Genomic DNA, 22,976 nt, shown 5'->3' with positions numbered 1-22,976 from the left:
ATAGTTCGAAAGGATTTCAAAATAAGAAAAATTTGTAGAAGAATGAATGGTCCTACTATAATAGCAAACTCAATAAAAAGTAAATAATCTTTTCAAGTTTTTAAATTCTTACCAACAACATCATATAATAAGATCCTTAACATTTGATTTACCACTTTAGTTTGACTAGAATAGAGTATAATAATTTTGTGCCGAACATATTCCACAACACTTTTTAAAAATTATTCAAAAGTTTGATGTCATGATCAGAAACAATAGTTTGGAGAACATTATACAAGCACACAACCTCTTTAAAAAACAAATAAGCAATATTTGTTACATTATCAGTTTTGTGACATGTAATGAAATAAGCCATTTTACTCAACTTATCTATCATAATAAAAATGTTATTTTTATATTTCTTAGTTTTAGGCAAAATAAAAACAAAATTTATACAAAAATATTAATCTATAAATATACAGAAACAGATAAATTAAAAAAAAAATACAAATTATGTAGTAAAAATTTAGATTTAGTCTATTCACATATAAAATATTTTATCTTATAAATTTTGTACAATAAAAGACATTTAAAAAAAAATTAAGCACAAAAATATTTTTATATCTCTTTTATATAATAGATAGATTATGATTATTTGATGTGATTTGACTTAGTAAATATCACGTATATGTTATGATATGATATATGATTTTGTTGCATATAAAAAATATATTTTATGGCTGAAAATTGTATTTAAATTAAACTGTGAAAATTGGGTTATCTAATTTTATTAAGTTGTTTAAAATCTTGTATTAAGAATTTAATTGTTAGATATATAAATTTAAAAAACTATTTGAAGTAAAATTAAAATCATCTTTTTTCAGTTGAGATAATGTAATTTTAATAGAAAAAAAAATACAGTTCATATACTTTGACTAAGTTATATATCATGTTAGAATAGTTTTCGTTAATTAATAAAAATTAAACATAAATGTAACAATGTCTTAATTTTGTTTAACATGTTTAATTATTTCCATGTAAAAATAAAAAGAAAGCAAACTAATAAAATGTTAAAATGTTTATAACAAATTAATAATACACGTTATATTTTAATTTTTTTAATGTATACTTATAAATGAATATTTAACAATTTTTTATATATCATATGAATACTATTTCTTTATAATTATCATTTAAAAAGTTGTGAGTAAAGACATAAAGAAGAAAAAATAAAAAAATATGTTATTATTGTTTAAATGGTTAAATATATATTATTTTACCGTCATATAATTATAAATTATCTAATCTATTAGTATATTACATTAAGAAAAAAAAACTTGAGTCAATAATCCGAACCGAGAAAGTCATGGTCCTTGTATAAGAAAAAAGAAGTATAATAAACTTTAATAGTTTTTAATTGCTTCAATTATTTTTAAACGGAGTTAGTAATTAATATTTAATAATTTAATAATCTACAAATAGTTGTATGGTATTACACTAGTGTGACCCCTCTCTTTCCATTCTGCATTACTCTCTTCATCCTACATTATTATTACTTTCCATTCTTCATCTTTTTGGTCTCTGACCCTTGCTTCTTTCACACTCTTAGCAACCATGTCTTTGCTCTCAGATCTCATCTCCGAATCCCGCATGCACCGGCACCCACAAGATCATTGCTGAATACATAAAAACCAGAGACTTTCCCTTTTGCATGTGGTGGAAAACAGGATCGGTGTGGATCTGGCTTCGACATCAGAAGCAAAGCAAGGTAATCTTTTTAGTTTTAATTTTATGTTGCTTAAGTGTGAAAAGCTATCAATTTTCATCGTGATTCTTTTGATTTGTGAAAATTGACCTTAATATCTTTTTCTTTTTCAATTAAAACACAGACACTCTCTGGTCCAGTGAGCGATCCTTCAAAACTTGGAACTATCATGGTTCTAGCACTCGTCAAGCTCCTGCTGAAGATAGTGAACTCATCCTATAGTATGATCCTCATTACCCTTCTTTTTTTAAATTTAAATTTATTTCAACTTTAGATTTTAGATTTTCTTTCTTTGTTAGCTTGTCATGTGTTTGCAAGTCAGAATTTTGGAGGACTGAAAACTAGAAAACAAATATATACTTTACTTTTCTATTTACACTCCTATCCTTTCGTTGATATTTCATTTTCACAAGAAACTGATGAGTGGGGTTTGCTTTTTGTGTTGAACAAGCGAGCCCACAAACCATCTTCAAGGAATTTTCTAAAGGAGGGGAGAGAATATTCTTTGTAAGTCTCTTTTTTTTTTTTTTCATTTCTAAATAATGCTGGTTTCAATTATTGTGTCAACTTTTCATTAACCTTGTAGTTGAAAAATAAAATAAATAAAAATTGTATATTTTTTAGGTTATTTGTGATGCATACACCCCAGCTGGAGAGCCAATCCCTACAAACAAGAGACACAATGCTGCCAAGATCTTCAGTCACCCTTATGTAGCCTCTGAGGAACCATGGTATATATAATTTGCAATTTAATTTCCAGTATTTTTATTTTTAAATTTCGTTAAAAAAAATAGATGTGAAAATAAAAAATATTTATTTATTACTTTTACTATTTTTTCTTTCACAAAATTTAAAAAACAAAAAATTAGAAAATAAAAATGCAAACCAAAAATGGCCTGAAATATTAAATTCCCATGCCACTTTAGTAATATTTTCATTTTAAGTTCTTGAAATTAGAGACCAGTATACATATATTCAATAACTGAGGTGGTGGTGAATTCAGTTTGTTTGGTGTTATTCGGCTGTGTTATTCTGTTTTAATAGTGTTTTACAAAATGTGAATATTTTAATTTTGGAGTTTTATATTACGGTTTTATTTATTTTAATTTCCGAGTTTTTGTGTTTGACAAGGAAATATGTGATTGAATATTTTGTGTTCTGTCTCTTTTGTTGATATCATGGTCTTTTTGTTCTAATATTGCTCATGTATGTTCTGTTCTGCTATGTTTATACATATACTACTATTGAGAATTTACTATTATGTATTAGCTAATTATATTTAATTGCTTATGTTGTTGTTGTTGTTGTTGTTGTTTGTCGATATATGTTCTTCCAGTATCATAGTTTCTAAATCTGTTTGGCCATATCTATAAAAAATAATAATAAATAATATTATGTTCATTGATATCATTATATAAATAAGGTTCATCATTGGTTTCTCTCTAAAAAAAGGTAATCAAGGTGTTCCTCTCTGAACAGATTTAGAAATTATACTTTTTGAGGAACAAGTGTCTATACTTTATATCATTGTTGGTTGGTTCTAACTTTTTTTGTTTTTCCTCCTTTCAGGAAATTACTGCAGAATCTTTTGAGCCATCACTCTTCTTCTCACACCATATCCCTGTTCCTTCTGATGTAATTTCTATCCTCTTCTGAAATATAATCTTTTAATTGCTATCTTAACCTCTTTTAGCTGATAATTCTGCTTGTTTTTAGCTAAATTCTAACCACGTACCTATGCTTGCGAAATATTATGTTTCTTTTCTTATCATATACAAAATTCAGAAGATAGGTTTTGTTGTGTGCTTAATTAGCACTTTAATTTGTTCTGCAAATATTTGGTGACCTTTAGATGCATAGATTTCTGTAATTTGTAGTATGGTGAGTTAGAAACTTAAATTTGGTGTTAATTGTTTTTGGAACAGAGTGTGGTTTTGTTAGAGGATGAAGCGGAAGCGTGGGCATAAAAAGGGGAAGGGAAAGAGCAGTAGCAAGCATGTAGTGAGTGGTAATGAGACTTAAAATAAGAAAGAAACCTCTGCTTTGGAGGATTTTGGTACTAATAATGATAATGATGATGATAAGGATGATAACTCTGGAATGGAGGTTGACACACCTTCCTCAACTGGGACAGATCAGCAGCATTACAATGTGGCCAGCATTAATCCTGATGGCTCCATTGATAAGACTGTGGGGAAGCCACTCGAGGTTGGGTGCTTTAAGGTGAAACTCAAGACTCCAAAGATGTTGGAGTCCCATTCCCAGCACACGTCTTCAGATGCTCCTACGCATAGTGACCCCGATAAGAGTAGCCAACAACACGGCTTTGACAAACAAGGTGTCGGTGCTGATAGGAAGGAAGACAGTGCAAATTCCTTGCCTGATTTGAAATCCCCTGTTCCATCAAAGAGGGCTGCTACCGCTAGCATCAAAATTAAGTCCTCCAATAAAGGTGACTATATCTTGGATGTTTATAAGGATGTTCAATACATTTGGGACAATTGTTGTAAGTATAACAATAAAGGTGACTATATCTTGGATCTTATGAGGCGAGTGAAGAAGAATTTTATTAAGTAATGGACTGCAGCTGGGTTATATTACGAACCATCAAAAGGGACCAAGGATGAGACTTCCGTGTACCTCTCCATGATTTCTTTCTTTTGTGAAAAGGATAGGTATCAAGCATTTAGTGAGTCATTCTTGACCGCCATTTTCTTTCCGGTTTTAAATATTCTTGTGATACAATATATGAACAGGATTAGATGTGCTTGTTTATCTCTGCCATTTTGTCTCCAAACTTCTTTCACTTTTGGGGTCATGCTCAGGATGGGAGATGAGTCAATAAGTGATAGATGTTAAAACATTGAAAAGTGGAAAGTTTATAGTTTAGCTATATGGTTTTCTAAGATTTTATTTTCACAATCCTACTCAAGTAAATGAAAAGAAGATGAAGATGAATATGCTTTTTAATTTTGTGAAAGATGCTAGACCATGGTCTTTTGATAGCAATTTGAGCATATTCTTCTAATGAGCAGGAGTAGAGGATGCTGCATTATCTGGTGATGGAAAAGTAGCGAAGGGTGGTCAAGCGAAGCAGAAGTCAAAGAAACGTCATGAGTGAGTACACTCCCAACTATGATATTAGAATACTTATGTGGTACAATTGCTATTATGATTGGAAGTTGATATCCCTTAGTCTTAAATTGAATGAAATCTATTGTTAATTATGTGTTTGTGTCAGTAATACTATTTTACATAGAAATTATAGACTAATATCTTTGACTCCAGAAATTCAATACATGATTGATGGTTTAATTTTCTAAAAATGAATGGTTAATCTGAAGAATAAGAATAGAGAAGCTTTGATTACTCTAAGAAATCACATTAAGTGCAATGTAATTTCTATGAAAGGTATATATAACACAGTACATTTATAAACTTGGTTATTCCTATTTCTTCAATTCTTATAATATCATACATTATTCTGCAACAATATTGCATTGTAAATTCATATTGATAGTGATACTATATAATCCTTTATTATGTAGCTTGCAGAATTATGATCTTTTTTACACTTTTTCTAATCTTACTCTAATATTTAACCATTGTGTATCTTTCTTAACTATAGTATTATTTTACTCATGGCTCTCAGTTGTTCATCATTTGTCACTAACAAGATCTAATTTCCCTAATTAATTATCATATAGAGAATTTGCGAATTTGTCTGACCAGATTATATGTATATGTTTTGATATTTGAATAAAAGTTATTAACTAAATATGCTGATTTCTCATATATCTATCTATTCATTTATGAATTGTTAATGTCATCATTGCAAGGGTCACACACTTTTTTTTCCTTCCATTTGCATGAGGCAACATGGTAATGAAAATGATGCGTGTATCTTCAAGGAGGAAAGGCACAATGAACTAGTGTGTTATGTTGCACTTATCAATGCAAGATTTTAGTGTAATTACTTTTTTTTTCCCTACCAAGTATAGAAATACTACATTCAGTAAGGGATGAAAGGCACATTGGTGAATTTTCGTTTTACAACACCCAGACCTGTAAGATTTTCTGGTGACACATGACATTGTTCAGATAGTTCTGTTAAGATTTTGACTAAATATCTTCATGAATGCAAATTTGATTTAAGATAGGAGCATTCATATGTTATTATGATGAAGCATTCTTTTTTTTAATTCAATTTTTATGAAAAGTAATCATAAATTATTGTATCATTAAGTCCAAATTATTTATTTATTTTCGTGCATCCCACAGACTCATTCACTAGTTAAATATGAAATAATAAAAATGAGTAACAATTTGGTGGCAGGTATAGTATTGAGCAAGAGTATATTGTTATAGAAAGACATTAACGGGTGGCTTCCTTGGACCACAGGTAATCCAACTTTCTTTTCCTTTTTCTTTTTTTTTTTTCTAATCTCCTTTTTGATGAACTTTTTTAACCTTTTTTTATTTTCTTTTCTCTGAGTTTGTCTCAATTTAAGCTAGGGTTGCATCTTTTACTGCATTTTATGTTGCCTCAAATTGCTAACTCTTAGCAATTTTTTTTGTCTTTAACCCAATTGTCCACTCATGCGTGGATTGAATTTTCCTTAATTTATTTTATTAATAGTAAATACCTATGATTATGATCAAAGATTACATCACCATTCACCTACTTCATATATATTTTAATTTATTAGTGTTTATCAACCTTTTTTTTTTTTTTACACAATATCGAGTTCAATAAAAAAGCATTTATAATATTTAATTATTTAAAAAGCATACTTGGATAAACAATTTTGTAATTAATTCTTGATTTGATTTTTTTTAACTACTGTATAAATAATCAAAGTGTTTGATACTATGAACCAGAAGAAATCAATAAAAAATTGTTTGGTAGGAATCTCAATTCTTGAAACCACACATGAAAAGAATAATTATAATATAGGAAGCTTTTCACCTGTTCCAGTGTATTCTTTGGAATATGACTATTTCATTGTTTGTAACCAACCAGATTTTATATAAAAAAAATACAAATAGTCTAGATTTAAGAAAAAAAAATTTGTGGACATTCACAAAGAAAGTGTATGGTGGACATGCAACCGTTACATCTTTTGGTCAGTTTATTTGACTTGAAAATGTCTTTTTTATCAAAGTAGCTTCAAGCTAGTTTGAGTAGTTATATATTAAAATTGTAGCATTGGGTGAGTTAAGCTGATGATTTTGTTGTAAGATTTCTATTCTTTTATAAAAAATGAGCTTATATATTTGCTTAATAAAAAAAAGTTGCTTAATAGAAAATGATATTCTACTAGTAAGGTAAGTGTTATTAATTTGTTTTATTGAAAAAAAATAAAAAAAATAAATATGATATATTAACTGGTATTGTTACAAATATATTTTTAATTTAATTAATTGAATGTAAAATGAGTTAAAAAATATATTTTCTTTAAATGAATAGAACAATAAATAGGACAATTTTAATATTAATATAAGTTAAATTTAATTGGTCAAGTAAGTACTAAGTACCACTGTAATAATATTAACAAAAATTTGTGCAAAAACAATATTACTTATATTTTAATTTTATCGACTAAACTCATTTCAAAGTATAAGTATTAAATTTATTGTGCTAAATTTTTAAGGATAATATAGAATTTCACAATAAATTAATTTTATCTGATATTCGTTAATTAAAGAAATAAATTAATTAAAATATTTTTTAATTAATTAATTAATGATAAGTCTTAGGAAAAAAACTAATCTTATAATTCTTGTTAACTAAATTATGATATAGAATAGTGGTATGGATAGTTTTATGGGTAGGACTTGTCAAGAAATAATTTAGAAATTGACAATAGATAAGTAACAAGGGATTGATAGAAAAAATAAATAATAAATTTTGTGCATCATTATTCGTTAACATTATTGGTGAAGAATATTTATTAAGAAAATTAAAATATTAAGTTATTAATTAACATCTTTAGATGAAAGGCATCAGTAGTCAAATTAAAAAAAAAATCCTAGAATTATAGACTCCCAAATTTTGTAAAGCTATAATAAATTAATTTTTTTGTATATAAGAAATCATTTAATAAAAAAAATTAATATTAATATTAAATCTATTATCGTTAAGTTAGATTAACTAATTGCTTACACTTGTAAGTTAAGGATCCATAACTACTTATGCTACTTATAATGGATTAGTTAAAAAATTTTAGAATCATAATTATGCTAAATTAATATTCTTTTGTTTTTAAGTCTTTTCTCTTATTTTGTTTTGAGTAATTCTTGGCATATAAGCGATTAAGGCTTGTAAGCCTTATAAGTTCAATTAAAACTAACGCTCAAAACACGCTTCGAACCATTCTTCTTCCTCTTTGTCTTCTCCTTCTTCTTTTCTTTCGTTTCTTGCCTTCTCTTTCTCCTTCTTCTTCTTCTTCTTCTTGCTGCACGTTCTTCTTCCTCTTACTCTTCTTCTTCTCATTTTCTTTCGTTTCTGCACGTTTTTCTTCATCGTCTTCCTCTTCTTCTTCATTTACGTTCTTTCTCTTTGTTTTATCTTTTTTTTTTTTTCGATTTTTCATGGTGAAAATCGTTTTTGAAGAAGAAGAAGCAGTAGAAGATGAGGAGGAGAAAGAGAAAGAGTTCTGAATTATGCATAAGATGTATTTTAACAAATTTTGGGTGTATTTCTTTAAATCCTTTGGGTGTATTTTCTGTAATCCTTTTTGGGTGTATTTCTATAATCGTTTGGGTAAATTCCTGTAACCATTTGGGTGTATTTCTGTAATCATTTTGGGTGTACTTCTGTAATCGTTTGGGTGTATTTCTGAAGTTTCATTATCTTCAAAAGGATTACAGAAATACACCCAAAGGATTACGAAAAATACACCCAAAGTATTTAAGAAATACACCCAAAATTCATTGCATAATTCAGAACTCTTTCTCTTTCTCCTCATCTTGTGCTGCTTCTTCTTCTTCAAAACGATTTTAAAGATTGATTTCAGAAACTATGAAAATCGAAAAAAAAAAAACGAAGAGGAAGAGGAAGAGGAAGAAGAACCGTTTTGAGTGTAGCGCTTTGAAAATAGGAAACGTTGAATAACGCATTAAAAGGCCTAGTAACTTGTAAGACTTGTAAGTCAAAAAGACTTATATGTGTAGCACTCCTCTTTTGTTTTATGATAAAATTTAGTTTAACATTTTCAAAAATAATGGTAATTCTTATCAAAGAAATAAATGAGCACATATGAAATTATTTGTTGTGATTTTTTAGAATCTATTTAGAATAATTATCTTTTAATTTAGATTTTAATAAGTATTATTATTAATTTTTTTTTTCATTCCTATGATAATTAAGAAAAGTAAACGAAACGAAAAGGATCTTAATATTAATAAATTAAAGATGGACAAAGGAAATATTGAATGAAAAAAATATGTCAACTTCACTATTAAGATGTATATATGTGCAATATTTTTTACTTATATTATGTGTTAGTTTTTCAAGATAACAATATTTAGTTTCACTTTTAATATATTATAAATAAGTAAATAAACAAAAGTAAAGAAACAGAAAATTTAAAAAGAATGAGAAAAAAATCATTTTTAATTATAGAGATCTATTTAACATTTATCACCAGCTTTTTTTTTCTTTTATTTCTCTTTGTTTTTCTTATTTTAAATAATATAGTAAAAGACAAATTTCAATAATATATAAGAAAGAATTAAAGAAGTCATTACATGTAAAGTAAATATGATTGTCTAAAATCTATATTTATTAAAGATAAATAATATTAATATTAAATACATTGAATAACTTAAAGAAAAAAAGTAAAATAATGTTATATATTCAAATTTTTTTGTTAACCAAGTATAATCAAATTAGTTTAATATAACAAAAATCAGTTATAGTTAGTATTATTTAATTATATGTTTCTTTTTTCGGAGGATCACATAAATTACTGGAGTGGTTGTTTCATTTGATCCCAAGCCTATCCAGGTGAAAAATGATCATCTCAAATATGAATATTTTTTTTTGAAAAAATAATACCTTAAGATTTAAGAAACAGAGAACACCATTTCCAACCCTACCGAAAAATTAAACCGATATTTTTCATGCTCCCATGTCCATTTATCTGATCTTAAAATGAATCATTTTATTGCTCTCTTTTTTCACGCAATAGAAACCAACAAAGTCTCTAATTACATGGATAGTTTTAAAGCATAATCAACAAACTTTTATTAGTTTAAAGACTCTTGAGACGAAATAATCTTTGTAGAAAAAATTAATGTATTTTATAATAAGATTTGCAGGAATCTAATTATATTATAATAAAATTTATAATATAATAAAAATAATTTTTTAAATTTGTATAAGTAATGAAAGTTTATTAAAAACTAAAATATGTTAAAAATTTATTAGAGACTAATTTAAAATATATTCTTTAAATATTTACTTTTAGGGGAGATAAAATATCAAGTTAAGAAGTCACTAGCAAGATAGGACCGCCCTTCCCTTTTATAAGAAAATCTTTCTTTGTCGTGTGAATCGTAGTCTCAACCCTATTGGTTTTGATTTTTATCTTTGGCGTTCTACTTTCAAGATTTTGTGAAGAAAAATTGAAAATAGATGATGAAATAAAAAAACAACTATTTTCACTTTTTCATTCCTAAAATTCTGAGATAACAGAAAGCTCACTATCTTTGAATGATTTAACTCCTCTTCAAGACCATTGAATCGATAATCAATGTGCTGCAGTTCAGTTACTGATTTTACATGTGGTTCTACTGTCTCAAGGGACTTGACTGCTTTCTCGAAGAAACACAACTGTTGAGGCATATCAGGAAGTAATAATAATCATTAATGCGTACTCTAAGTAATAATAAATATCCTTCATAAAGAATAGAATAGAAAAATGTTCTAAAAATAGATTATTAGCCACAGCTCCTAAAGTTGTGGATTAAAATAAACCTGCTATACCAATAATGAAAAGTTGTAAATTTGTAATTTTAACCAGCATTGATATTTACACAACTTGAAAGCATATAATATGTATGGAGCATCCTAAGTTTGTCAATCTTCTATGTCTGTATCCTAATTGTTCATGACTCCATACTCCTCATGCATTTGCATCTTAGCTAGATTAGCTAGTTGGTTTAGTTAGTTTTAGCTTAATTTCATTCATTTTCTTTGAAATAAACAAGCACTTTGATGAGTTTTATCTTCATACATTAAAGTACCAAGAGCTAGGTGAACTTTGGTCAATTTCATGCAAGTAATTTAAGAAACTTATGAATGAATTTGAATGAATGAATGTCTTGAAATTTGTTGCATGGAATGACAAAACTTTGATGCAAGTTCTTTGGTTAATGATAGGTGGAGTAGAGAGCCCTGGAGCAAAGTGAAGGCCATCAAAGGCGTTGCCAACTTCAGCCTGACTACAAAGGAGTTGCTAACTTTGGTTTTCAAGTTAGCAACGCCTTCCTCATTGCAGCATCACCACCTTCTTCATTTCAGCTATAAAGTTTCAAGTTGGCAACTTCTTCCCATTCTAAATAACAAAGGCGTTGGCAACTTGATTCTCCAAGTTAGCAAGGCCTTCTATTTTTCAAACTAACTTGGTTTCTAAGTTAGCAACTCCTTCCCTTTTTAAATAACAAAGGCGTTGGCGTCTTGATTCTCCAAGTTAGCATCGCCTTCTTTAAATCAAAACAAAGAAGGTGGAGATCAAAACATGAAGGCGTTGGCAACTTGATTTTCTAAGTTGGCAACGCCTTCCTTACGCTCTCTGCTTCAGTTCAGTGCTGCTTCTTCTATTTATTCTGTTTCTTCATCTTCGTCTTCATCAATCATCATCACTTTCTTTTTCTTCTTCTTCAACAAAGCTTTAGTTAAACAAACTGTTATTTTAATCCACCTTTTGCCTAGCTGAGGACGACCTCTTTCCAAAGCTTTTTCTTTGAGCCGGATACCTTCTACCTCCCTCCAAACTCTCTTCTTTGTGCCCAGTTACATACCTTCTTCTTTTATAGCCATAAGTTCATCGATAGAATCACGCTCTACACCGGCGGAGCCAATTTCAGTGTGGAAGCTGGTTTTGGTGGCCTCTATCGCTGTCGGGATCCACCTTGTCAATGTTGTCCAGATAGCATGGCTAATACGAATCTAATACCAAATAAATGGACTTCTTTGGTGTGGCTCGTCAGCGTCGTTTCTAACTCTGTTTTTCATCCTTTATTTAGTTATTACAGCAACACCTATAAACTCGGGTGGCGGCACCGTTCTTTTATGTTTGCTGGTGCTGTTGGCGCCACCATAGCTTTTTTGACAATTGGATTCGCCAAAGGCATTGGGTACGCCTTTGGAGACAACATCTCCAAGTATACTCAGCATCGCGCCTTCATATTTTTGGGATCGGATTATGGATCTTGGAGATTTCGATCAAACATGATCATGCCCGCTGCAGAGACTTCCTGGATGATCTTGCCAATAGAGACCAACCAAAGATCTGACTGGCATATAAGTTCTTCTCATTCTTTATGATAGTCGGAAACGAACTGGGTTACTTGGCCGCCTTATTTAGTAGATTCGATGTTATGTTAGCATTCACCGTGACAAAAGCATTTGAAAGGTTATGCGCAAATGTGAAAAGCATATCAATTTTCTCAATCCTTCTTCTACGATTATTGTCGACTGTGGCTCTGTTCTGCGTCCAGAACAAGCCAGCATTACTTGAGGAAGAGTCAAGTGAGTGGGAAGAGGAAGATGACAGATGCGCACTAGTTAAATGCTTCTGAGAAATGTTTCGGACTATGAAAAGGCTGAATAAACCCAAGTTATGCCTGATGGCGGCTGAGTTATTCAATTAGGTGGCCTTGTACGGATTCTTCTGGTACATCTTTGATTGGATGGAGACCGAGGTATTCGGTGCGAAGCATAGAGAGCTTAACTTTAGTGCAAGACCATTATATAACCCAAGCTAACGGTATGAAACTCAGCGTCTTATGCTAACTTGGATAGTTGCGGGTGTTATGTCCTTAGCTGTACAGCCCATTGGGCGAGTGCTTGGTGGCGCGAAGAACCTTTGGTCAGCTGGAAATTTTATACTTGCCGATGGCTTGGTCATAACGTTTTAGATAAGCAAGTTAGCCAAGGAAAAGCGGCGAGAGAGCAATGATTTAACACCCTTCAGCAGCATTCTAGCTTTGGTCTTCTGCTTTTTTGGAGTTATGGGCATTCCGACTGTGGTAATTAATAATATCTTTCTATTCGAATCATATATAAGATAAAAAAAATATTAGTATATGTTCTTATCTTAAATGTTTATTTATTTTGACCTCAATAAAATTAACCATTTTAGACATGTTAACCATACTCTTATTTGAATTTCAAATAACATTAAGTGTCCCACCAGCACCAGCATTCATCTACTCAAACGACAGTGGCTCAAACAAGAGTGGTGCAGGAAAAGGTATGACACTCGCTCTAAATTATACACTATAAATAATATTATACTAAAATAGGATGACATCAACTTTTAAAAAAACTAAAGTAGAATATAATTTTAGAGAATAAGCCATAACCAATAAGCAAAATATAATTCATTAATATTTAAAAAAAAAGGTTAGAAACCAATTATCTTTTAGTCAAAATCACCATATTAGAGTATTTTTTATTTTATTTTAAATTTTTGTTAATTTATATAAAAAATTATAGTAAAAAAATTGATTTGTTTTTTCATGTTAAAATTTTACAAGTTTACCTCTCAATCTTACAATTGAGGTTTCGAAGATTAGAATATATTTATGAAATATATAATTTATATATTAATTAAAGCAAGGAAATATCCTTACTTTGTGTCATTTACGTCTCTATTTGAAAATATCTTTAATACTGATATAAAAACTAATTAATAGATGTGAACAAATATATTAAACTATTTTTTTAACCACTCCTAAAAAAATTTTATTTGGAATAACTGAATTAGATAATATGTTGTATGCAAATTATAGTAACAACACTATTCCTGAAATGTAACAACCTGTTTGGAGGTGGAAACTTATCCACCTTCGTGGTAGGTGCAGTAGCGGCTGCTGTGAGCGGCATAATCGCCAGATTTTTACTGCCTTTTACGACGCAACCACTCACACTAAGAAGCGGCTAAAAAAGCAAAGACACTTCATGAAAGTATGAGTTTTGCTTCCATAGCTCAATTCTTCAGCCTATGGACTTAAGAATGGTTAACGGAATCAATCTAAAAGTCAATGTTTTTTTCTGCTGTATTCTTAAATAGTATTTAAGAACACATAAGCAGGTAAAAAGACATTGAATTTTGGATTGATATGGTTAAACATTTCTAAGTCCATAAACTAAAGAATTGAGCTGTGGAAGCAAAACTCATACTTTCATGAAGTGCCCTTACTTTTTTAGCCGCTTCTGATTGTATCTGGTTGCGTTGTAGAAGGCAGCAAAAATCTGGCAATTATGCCGCTCACGGCGGCCGCTACTGCACCTACTACGAAGGTGGGCAAGTTTCCACCTCCAAACCGGTTGTTCCATGGCAGGGTTAGTGTTGCTACTATAATCTGCATACAACATATTAGCTGATCCAGTTATTCTAAATAAAAATTTTTTAGTGGTGGTTGGAAAAATAGTTTAGTGTATTTGTCCACATAGATTAATTAGCTCTTATATCAGTGTTAAAGATATTTTCAAATAGAGAACATAACTGACACAAAGTAAGAATATTTCCTTGCTGTAATTAATATATAAGTTATATATTTTATAAATATATTCTAACATTCGAAACCTCAATTGTAAGATTGAGAGGTAAACTTGCAAATTTTAACATGGAAAAACGGATCAATTTTTTTACTATAATTTTTCATATAAATTGACAAAAATTTAAAATAAAATAAAAAATACTCTAATATAGTGGTTTTGACTAAAAGATAACTGGTTTCTTTTTTTTTCTAAAAAATATTAATGAGTCATATTTTACTTATTGGTTATGGCTTATTCTCTAAACAAATTATATTCTACTTTAGTTTTTTTCAAAAGTGGATGTCATCTTATTTTAGTATAATATTATTTGTAGTGCATAATTTAGGGTGAGTGTCATACCTTTTCCTGCACTACTCTCGTTTGAGCCACTTTCGTTTGAGTAGATGGATGCTAGTACTGGCGGGAACACTCAATGTTATCTGAAATCCAAATAAGAGTAAGGTTAATATGTCTAAAATGGTTAATTTTATTGAGGTCAAAATGAATAATCATTTAAGATAAGAACATATAGTATATGTTCTTATCTTATATGATATCTGATACGAATAGAAAGATATTAATTATCCCAACAAGAATGGCCAGAACTCCAAAAAAGCAGGAGACCAAAGCCAGAATGCCGCTGAAAGGTGTTAAATCATTGCTCTCTCGCCGCTTATCCTTGGCTAACTTGCTTATGTAAAACGTCGTGGCCAAGCCACCAGCAAGTATAAAATTTACAGTTGCCCAAAGGTTTTTCGCACAATCAAGCACTCGCCCAATGGGCTGTACAGCCAAGGACATAACACCTGCATCCATCCATCAAGTTAGCATAAAACCCTGAGTTCCATATCGGTAGCCTGGGTTATATAATGGTCTTGCACTAGAGTTAAGCTCTCTATGCTTCGCACCGAATACCTCAGTCTCCATCCAATCAAAGATGTACCAAAAAAATCCGTACAAGGCCACCCAATTGAATAACTCAGTCGCCATCAGGCATAACATGGGTTTATTCAGCCTCTTCATGGTCCGAAATATTTGTCGGAAGCATTTAACTAGTGCGCATCTGTCATCTTACTCTTCCCTCTCACTTGACTCCTCTTCAGGTAATTCGGGCTTGTTTTGGACGTAGAACACAGCCACAGCCGTCGGTAGAAGAAGGATTGAGAAAATTGATATGTTTTTCATATTTGCGCATAACCTATCACATGATTTTGTCACAGTGAATGCCAACATAACATCGAATCTACTAAATAAGGCGGCCAAATAACCCAGTTCGTTTTTTACTACCATAAAAAATGAGAAGAACTGGTATGCAGTCTGATCTTTGGTTGGTTTCTGTTGGCAAGATCATCAAGAAAGTCTCTGCAATAAACATTTGATCGAAATCTGTAAGATCCATAATCCGATCCCAAAAATGATTAAGGCGCGATGCTGAGTATACTCGGAGAGGTTGTCTCCAAAGGCGTACCCAATGTCTTTGGCGAATCCAATTATCAAAAAAGCTATGGCGCCAGCGCCCGCAAACAAAAAAGAACGGTGCCGCCACCCGAGTTTATAGGTGTTGCTGTAATAACTAAGTAAGGGATGGAAAACAGAGATAGAAACGACGCCAAGCCACACCAAAGAGGTCCATTTATCCGGTATTTCGAACTCCACATAGATTGGTATTAACCATGCTATATGGACAGCGTTGACAAGGTGGATCTCGACGGTGATGGAGGTCACCAAAACCAGCTTCCACACTGAGATTGGCTCCTCCGGTGTGGAGCCTTATTTTTTTGATAAACTCATGGCTATCAAAGAAGAAAATATGTAATTGGGCACAAAGAAGAGAGTTCAGAGGGAGGTAGAAGGTATCGGTCACAAAGAAGAAGGTATTAGAAAGTTAGCACAAAGAGAAAGTTTTGGAGGGAGGTAGTCCTCGGCTGAGCAAGAAGTGAGTTAAAATAAGAATTTGTTTAACTAAAGCTTTGGTTGATATACAGCTTCACCAAGACTATTTGGAAAGGCTTAGTTCCTCCAAGAGTGGAGCTATTTGTGTGGTTTGTTTTGATAGGCAGGGTGAATACAAAAGAAAGATTATGTCGGCTTGGGATAATTCGCTATGAGGATAATTTGTGTGTACTATGCAATAAGGAGGTGGAATCTGTTCATCACCTGTTTCTTGGATGTGAATTTACTTGGCAGGTGTGGTGCGCATGGATAGCTCATTTTGACAGACGGTGGTCCTTACCAGGTACTTTGAAGGAACATTTTCAAAGATGGACAGGAGCAACATGTCGAAAGGAGGACCGCAACAAATGGCTCATATATTTCTTTGCTGTAGTTTGGAACGTCTGGATCGAAAGGAACAGGAGGGTTTTTCAGAATAAAAGAAAAGGGGTAGAAGATATCATCCATATGTCTAGTCTTAGCTACCAGGAGTGGAGGCGTGATGACCCATTTTGTTGTTGATGGCTCTGCCGAAGATGACAAAGGGGTGTATTCTAGTTTGATAAGTTTGTGTGGTGTCGAGTTTTGTTCTTCTTTTTCGTTCTTTTTCTCGCTCCACTTTGTGTGTTGAGCTCTTTTATTTCAAAAAAAAAAAAAGAAGGTAATGAAGATGATGATGATTGATGAAAAAACAGAGTAAAAAGAAGAAGCGGCACAGAACTGAAAGAAGGCATTAATATTAAGGCGGTTGAACATAACCACCGTATTATTCTTTTATTTCAACATTTCTCTCTTATGCCTTAATGTCTCCGTTAAAAAGGGTACATTTTGGCATTTGCTATACCCGCCATTATCTCAATTTGTTTTATTATCTTTTTTAATAAAACTAAAAGAGCATATGAGAGTGAGAGGAAGTGATGTTTTTAATCATATAAGAGTGAGAGTATACGAAACCCTAACAATCGCGCCACCGTTCATCTCCACACAACAAAGCCATTGTTGCCTCCGATTGAGCTTTTGTAACTTGGTTCTTTGGTCTCGATCTGAAGTTTGCCACCGCCATAAGCGACATCGTTGTTGCTAGCCTCCGATTGTGCTTCTGCGATTTGGTTTTGCTTCTTAGTCAATTACTAATTACTAATTCAATCTACTTCATCTTCTTATTTGAATTTGTCTAATTCGATCTTCATATTATTTTGATCTGGTTTATGTCTTCAGATAATTCTTGTCATATATCCTATTTTCTCTTTCTGCCGCTGAGAAATCGGCTTGTTATAATCTCCTACAAAGCAGCCTTCATCTACATATTCGTCGGCACTGATGCCGTCATCCTTATCGCCTCTGTTGTTTCCAATTGAGCTTGGTAATTTTCTTTTAATACCTAATTTTTTTCCATTTTGGTTTGCCTAGTTAAAGTTATGTTTCCTTTGTGCTTCCTGTAATGTTCTTTTTCATTGAGACGATTTTATGTTCGAGGTAATTTTATTGTGTATGTCAAGGTTATGTTCATGCATATGAGAACCATGCATGTTTAGTAATGGTAGATTGGTAGGTAATATTAGACAATTTTAAAGGAATGAAATATTTAGCTATAGTTGTTTCAATTAGAGAGACATCGTAATTATAATTTTGAGTTTTTGATACTTTCAATTGACTAGTTGTTAGACTTCAAGGAAAAGGGCTTTTATCGAAATCAATATAATTTTGTTGATGAGTTTTAAAGATTTTACATTACGATTGGAATATTTGAGGCATTGTGAAGAAGTCATTTATCCGAATTATTGATTAATATCTCTGCACAGATATGGTTGAAAGCTGCTAAAGTTTTGGCACGGAACATACTTTTATTTCTTATTGCTTTCTATGGAAACAGATAATTCTTGAGATTATGTTTGTAGAGCAACTAGAATTACTATTGTGGCTGAAAAAGAAAATTAAGATGCATGTTTGTACTATGAGTTCAAGAGTCTGTTCTTCCTTCTTAGACAGATCTTCTCTTAAGCATAAAGTGAAAAAGGGAAGCAAAAAAATAAAATCCAACATGCATGTGAATTCTCAGGGGTTCGTATTAATCCAAGTCAGATCACATATTAACCTGATAGTTTCCTACCTGATGAGTATGACCAGTGATTGGTTCACATAAAACAATACTCTGAGCACCATTAGAAGAAATCTGAGTAAATTTTGTAGAGGCTGCCTTTCCCTTCGCAGAGTCTCTGACCTGCATTAATGAAAGAAATATTTATTCAGATTTATCATGTAAAGTAATTTCCAGACTTTTCATCCCTGAGTTTATTCATCAATAATTGAATGTATCAACTTCATTTTGAACCTCCTAAAAGTATCTAGTAACTTCTTTTTACTGAGCATTAGTTATCAATTTCATAATTGTAGCTGAATGGCTAACTTTTCATAACATGTGCATAAATAGGGAAAGTATTAACCATTAAGTGAATCAGTGGTTAGTCTTATCTCTTATGGTTAAAGTGGTACAAAATAGGGAGGAAGAGTGTTTAGCAATCCTAAATATTTGCTTATATTTTGATGCAGTTGTGACGGATGTTATGCATAAAAAAAACATGCAAAATGTTGGAACTTGCCACCAATACCCTCTGTCAGTAAGCTATAGAGACTAAGGTGCTCACCTCCAGTGTACTCCTCCTTTCCCGAGCATTATAGTCTATAGCGATCTTCTCTTATTATGATCTGTCTTTTATCTTCTTCTTTTTCAATTCTATATATGTCTAGCTAACTAGCTACATTTGATTTATTTAGTGATTGGAACTTGAGTGTTTTGCAGAGTAAATTCTTGAACCATGAGAAAGCTAAGAGAAAGATAGATACACACAAAAAAGATGGAGCAAAAGAGGTGAAAAAGAAAGCTACTTCTAATTAATAATGAATTCTTATCAAACCTATCTATATATATTTAATTTCTTGTGAGGCTGTTGGTTTAATTTTCTAGTATAATATATTATATTTCTTGTTTAATTTGAATTTTGTGAAGTTGCTGGTCATCAAGGGGAAGGAGAAAGAGGTGTGGCAGTGGCAAGCAACAAGGATCATCATCATGGTTGTGATCAACCTCATTGTAAGAGTCATGACAGAAGTACAAAGAAGATACCATTAATTGGTTTCTTGAATATAAGAAGATTTGTTTTTCTTTTCTTCTTCAAAATATTTTATCATTATTATCCGGTTAATAATGTAAGTACACACTGCCAAAAATTTATAGTCAGTCTTTAGAAATATCATCTAGCGTTCATTTTGAGTTAGAAATTTATATTGCCAAAGAAAAATAGATAAAAAAAAAAGAAAGGTGAAAATGCAATAAAGCATTTGCAGGAGGTTTAATACAATTTGCGTTTAACTTCTTGGCACAACTACTTTACTAGGATTGTTTGTCACCTTTTAGAATATTTGTTATAACTTGCGGTGGTTAAATATGTTTTTCCCCCTAAGCTTTAGTATGCAGTAAAATGATTTCACCTTCTGATTACTAGAGATGGTTTTCTCTGTGCACTTTTTTGCAGGAGTTAGATTCGAAATTGTCGCAAGGTGAAGCACAAAATGATGAGAAAAGTGGTGAAAAGAGGAAACAGCAAAAGCAGGCAGATGAAGCAGTAAAGAGTCAGCGTCGCCGAGAGAAAGAAGAAGCTGAACTGAAAAAGAAGCGTTCTATACAAAAGCAAGCCTCACTCATGGAACGTTTTCTTAAAAGAACTAAAACTGATAGTAACCCTGCATTTCAGAATGATGATGTCCCACCCAAAGAAATTGCACCTGATTTGTCTAGTAATAAGAGTGAAAGTGTGACTGACTCAGCTACTCTTTCAATGGATAGTACTTTTGCATCAAGTAGTGAAATTGTGCTTGAGAATATTCGCAAGTAAGTTTTTTCTCTTCTTTTCCTTTGGGTCTAGTCTTTAACCAAGTTGTTTGTAGGTCCCAGGAGAAAAAAATCTGACTTTGCAGGTTACACTTTTCAACATGGCGCAATTTAGGTCAGTTAATTAGGTCAAACAGAAAACAAAGATGGGGTTTACGTCAAAACCCAGGACTGAGATTTTTAAGGAACTTAAGCTGACGGGTTCTAAATCTGATGCTAATTATGATGAGTTGGGCATGGAAGGACTTGAAGACAGACCGGGAGAATGCAGTTCTGATATTGGATCATCCCCAATGAATGTTGATAGTTCACCTCCTGAGGCTAAGAAGTACTCTCGGGCAAAACAATTATTGCAGTTTGATAAAGCTCATAGACCTGCCTTTTATGGTATTTGGCCCACAAAAAGGTTAGATTATGCTCGAGTAGATTTTGGGGTTAGTGCTATGTGTACTTAAAGCCCTTTACTCGTCATCACTATTAAACCCTCATTTGTTGATTAAATTCTTGAATTTGCTTATTTGTTGAAATATGTATTTGTAGTAATGCTGTTGGACCACGCCATCCTTTAAGAAAGGACCCAATCCTGGATTATGATGTCAGCAGCGATGAGGAATGGGAAGAGGTGCATTGAATTTTTGTATTTTAAGTTGATGAAATATCAAATGGATTCCACCTGCTAACGTGCATAATTTTCCAGGAGGAACCTGGTGAAAGTCTTTCAGATTGTGACAAAGATGAAGATGAATCTCCAGAGGACTGTCCCAAATCTGATGAAGAAAGTGAAGATGGGTTTTTTGTACCTGACGGATATCTCTCAGAAGATGAGGTAGAGGCTGTGCTAGTGTTGTACTCAATTTGCATGTGTTATGTTTCGAATTCAGTGATTCCAATTTGGACCTTTTGGTATGTTCCTATATGCCTGAGCGTCATTAACTCTGTCTATTCATATGTAGGGTGCACAAGTGGACGGAATGGAAATTGACATTGAAACTGAGGGGGTTGATAGCACGCCAAGCAGCAAGGATGACAATGAAAATGAGGAGTTTTATGCATTACTTCGACATCAGTAATATTTAAACAGTTTGACAGAGCATGCTCTTCGAAAAAATCAACCGTTGATTATAACAAATTTGACTCATAACCAGGGTCTGTTATTGGATCAAAGTCTAAGTGGAACTCCTTGCTTGATTTTTCTCTTTCTATTTTTTATTATTTCTTTTTCTCAAGAATTTATAAAGAAATAAAAACATAAATTCAAGCACAAGAATTATCCTTTTTTTAAATCAAAATTTTAAATGCATGAAAACGGACATCAAATAAATACGGTATAAATCTTCTAAATTACATGTTATGAATACGTCACTATTACCGTGAATTTCATTACCCCACCCCCACACAAAAAAATGTAAACGATTGATAGTAAATACTTTTGATTGTCCTATTTTAGATTGGCATGCATGATCGATATCACATTAAAATTTCAAATTCTTAGTATTCCATCCACTCATCCTCATTTTGCTTCATTGTTAATAAGTCCTTGCTTTTTCCATCTGGACAGTGGCAAATTCAACATAACACAATAAACAACATTGAAATAAAATCCTAACAACACCCTCGTTGAAACATGAAAAATGCTAATAAATTCAGATGATTATCATGTATGAAATTAACATAATTACATAACATTGTTTACAACATCAGCATAGCATGTCATATAACAACACCCCACACAGAAAAAACAACATCTTCGCTCATTGAAACATGAAAAATCGAAACAGAGACATACCAGTAAGATCACCAGTGATGAGGACCAAGGAGGGGTTGATGAAGGAAAGTGCGGGTCCCACGAGGTCATGGAAATCGATGGCTCTGTCAGGATGGTGAACACTGAAATGGAGGTCGGAGAATTGAACCACCCAAAGCACAGAATCATAGACACCTTTTGTTTGAATCACCCTTTCTTCTGTTTTGCTTCCATTGCCAGCAGTTGTTGGAGTGTAGAAGGAGATGAAACAGAGAATAAGAAGGAGGAGGTTCATGTTCCTTCTTCGTTGAAGGTGAAATCGTGCTACCCTTCGCTGATTTTGGTTTTGATTCCGGAATTTTAATTTTTTTATATATTTTTTTTTTACGTGGTAAAAATTGACTTTGGGCAAAGCAAGTTGATGAGGTAGTCCAAAACCCTTAATTTGGTTCATGAAAAGCAATGTGATGTAGTGAAAACAGGTTATATTCTAAATTAAGCAAAATATATTTGTATTCTTGATTAAATATTTAGATTTTATCGTGTTAATTCCAAAATATTGAATATATATATATATAATTTAAACTAATCAAATATAATTAATTAACATAATTTAGAGTAGTTTTATGATAACTATATAAATATTTGAGTAAAATGATAATTATATTCTTAGAATTTTAATCTCGAACTAATTAATCTCTTAAAAAAAGAGATCATTTAAATTATTGATAATAATAAAGAGTGAATATTAATATTATTATCCTTTTTTGTCTCAAACATCTTCTCAAGTACAGCAAGATAATTTAACATCTTAAAAGACAAATGATTTTTCAATAAATAAAAAAATTAGAGGATGTTTAAAGAGTCATATTAAAATGATCAATTATTTGTT

At 31.6% G+C, this 22,976-nt stretch overlaps 2 protein-coding genes and 1 long non-coding RNA gene across 24 annotated transcripts; 2 read left to right on the top strand and 1 right to left on the bottom strand.

Moving 5' to 3' along the window:
- Nucleotides 1–1,465: 1,465 nt before the first annotated feature.
- Nucleotides 1,466–11,624, top strand: LOC112744294 (glutamine synthetase nodule isozyme). Of its 12 annotated transcripts, none has more exons than XM_072215070.1 (9): nt 1,484–1,747; nt 1,869–1,965; nt 2,196–2,251; nt 2,369–2,475; nt 3,314–3,379; nt 3,670–4,433; nt 4,780–4,861; nt 6,081–6,146; nt 11,133–11,287. In XM_072215070.1, exon 6 carries the CDS (start codon nt 3,845–3,847, stop codon nt 4,319–4,321), a length of 477 nt encoding a protein of 158 aa, XP_072071171.1. In that variant the 5' UTR covers nt 1,484–1,747; nt 1,869–1,965; nt 2,196–2,251; nt 2,369–2,475; nt 3,314–3,379; nt 3,670–3,844; the 3' UTR covers nt 4,322–4,433; nt 4,780–4,861; nt 6,081–6,146; nt 11,133–11,287. The 12 variants fall into 10 exon arrangements, with proteins under 12 accessions (XP_072071176.1, XP_072071181.1, XP_072071182.1 ...); XM_072215080.1 differs by having other exon boundaries at nt 1,482–1,747; nt 3,670–4,419; XM_072215073.1 differs by having other exon boundaries at nt 3,670–4,419.
- LOC112744295 (uncharacterized) lies at nt 10,398–22,273 on the bottom strand. Its single transcript, XR_011871424.1, has 3 exons — nt 22,127–22,273; nt 18,562–18,672; nt 10,398–10,583 (listed from the first exon to the last, which is right to left on the bottom strand). It is a non-coding gene; the product is annotated as an uncharacterized lncRNA (long non-coding RNA).
- On the top strand, nt 16,220–21,528 carry LOC112744293 (chromatin assembly factor 1 subunit FAS1). 11 transcript variants are annotated; one of them, XM_072215063.1, is made up of 10 exons: nt 16,921–17,560; nt 17,670–17,814; nt 19,002–19,088; nt 19,252–19,320; nt 19,459–19,542; nt 19,985–20,340; nt 20,456–20,746; nt 20,881–20,962; nt 21,038–21,166; nt 21,294–21,528. In XM_072215063.1, the coding sequence occupies exons 7-10, from the start codon at nt 20,487–20,489 to the stop codon at nt 21,408–21,410; spliced, it is 588 nt and encodes a 195-aa protein (XP_072071164.1). In that variant the 5' UTR covers nt 16,921–17,560; nt 17,670–17,814; nt 19,002–19,088; nt 19,252–19,320; nt 19,459–19,542; nt 19,985–20,340; nt 20,456–20,486; the 3' UTR covers nt 21,411–21,528. The 11 variants fall into 11 exon arrangements, with proteins under 11 accessions (XP_072071165.1, XP_029148172.1, XP_072071164.1 ...); XM_072215061.1 differs by having other exon boundaries at nt 20,427–20,746; XM_072215069.1 differs by having other exon boundaries at nt 19,459–19,658.
- Nucleotides 22,274–22,976: the final 703 nt, after the last annotated feature.

The sequence above is a fragment of the Arachis hypogaea genome, chromosome 14 (assembly GCF_003086295.3).
Source record: "Arachis hypogaea cultivar Tifrunner chromosome 14, arahy.Tifrunner.gnm2.J5K5, whole genome shotgun sequence".
Classification (NCBI taxonomy): Eukaryota; Viridiplantae; Streptophyta; class Magnoliopsida; order Fabales; family Fabaceae; genus Arachis; species Arachis hypogaea.
Note: the sequence above shows the minus strand (reverse complement) of the source record. Positions and strands in the feature narration are given on the sequence as shown.

Bases quoted from the DNA above. Each gene is read 5' to 3' on its own strand.
- LOC112744294 (XM_072215075.1), top strand. From the start codon at position 3,845: ATGGAGGTTGACACACCTTCCTCAACTGGGACAGATCAGCAGCATTAC.
- LOC112744293 (XM_072215064.1), top strand. From the start codon at position 20,487: ATGGGGTTTACGTCAAAACCCAGGACTGAGATTTTTAAGGAACTTAAG. The intron at 20,963-21,037 runs GTGCATTGAATT...ATAATTTTCCAG, and splicing joins GCGATGAGGAATGGGAAGAG to GAGGAACCTGGTGAAAGTCT. The intron at 21,167-21,293 runs GTAGAGGCTGTG...ATTCATATGTAG, and splicing joins GATATCTCTCAGAAGATGAG to GGTGCACAAGTGGACGGAAT.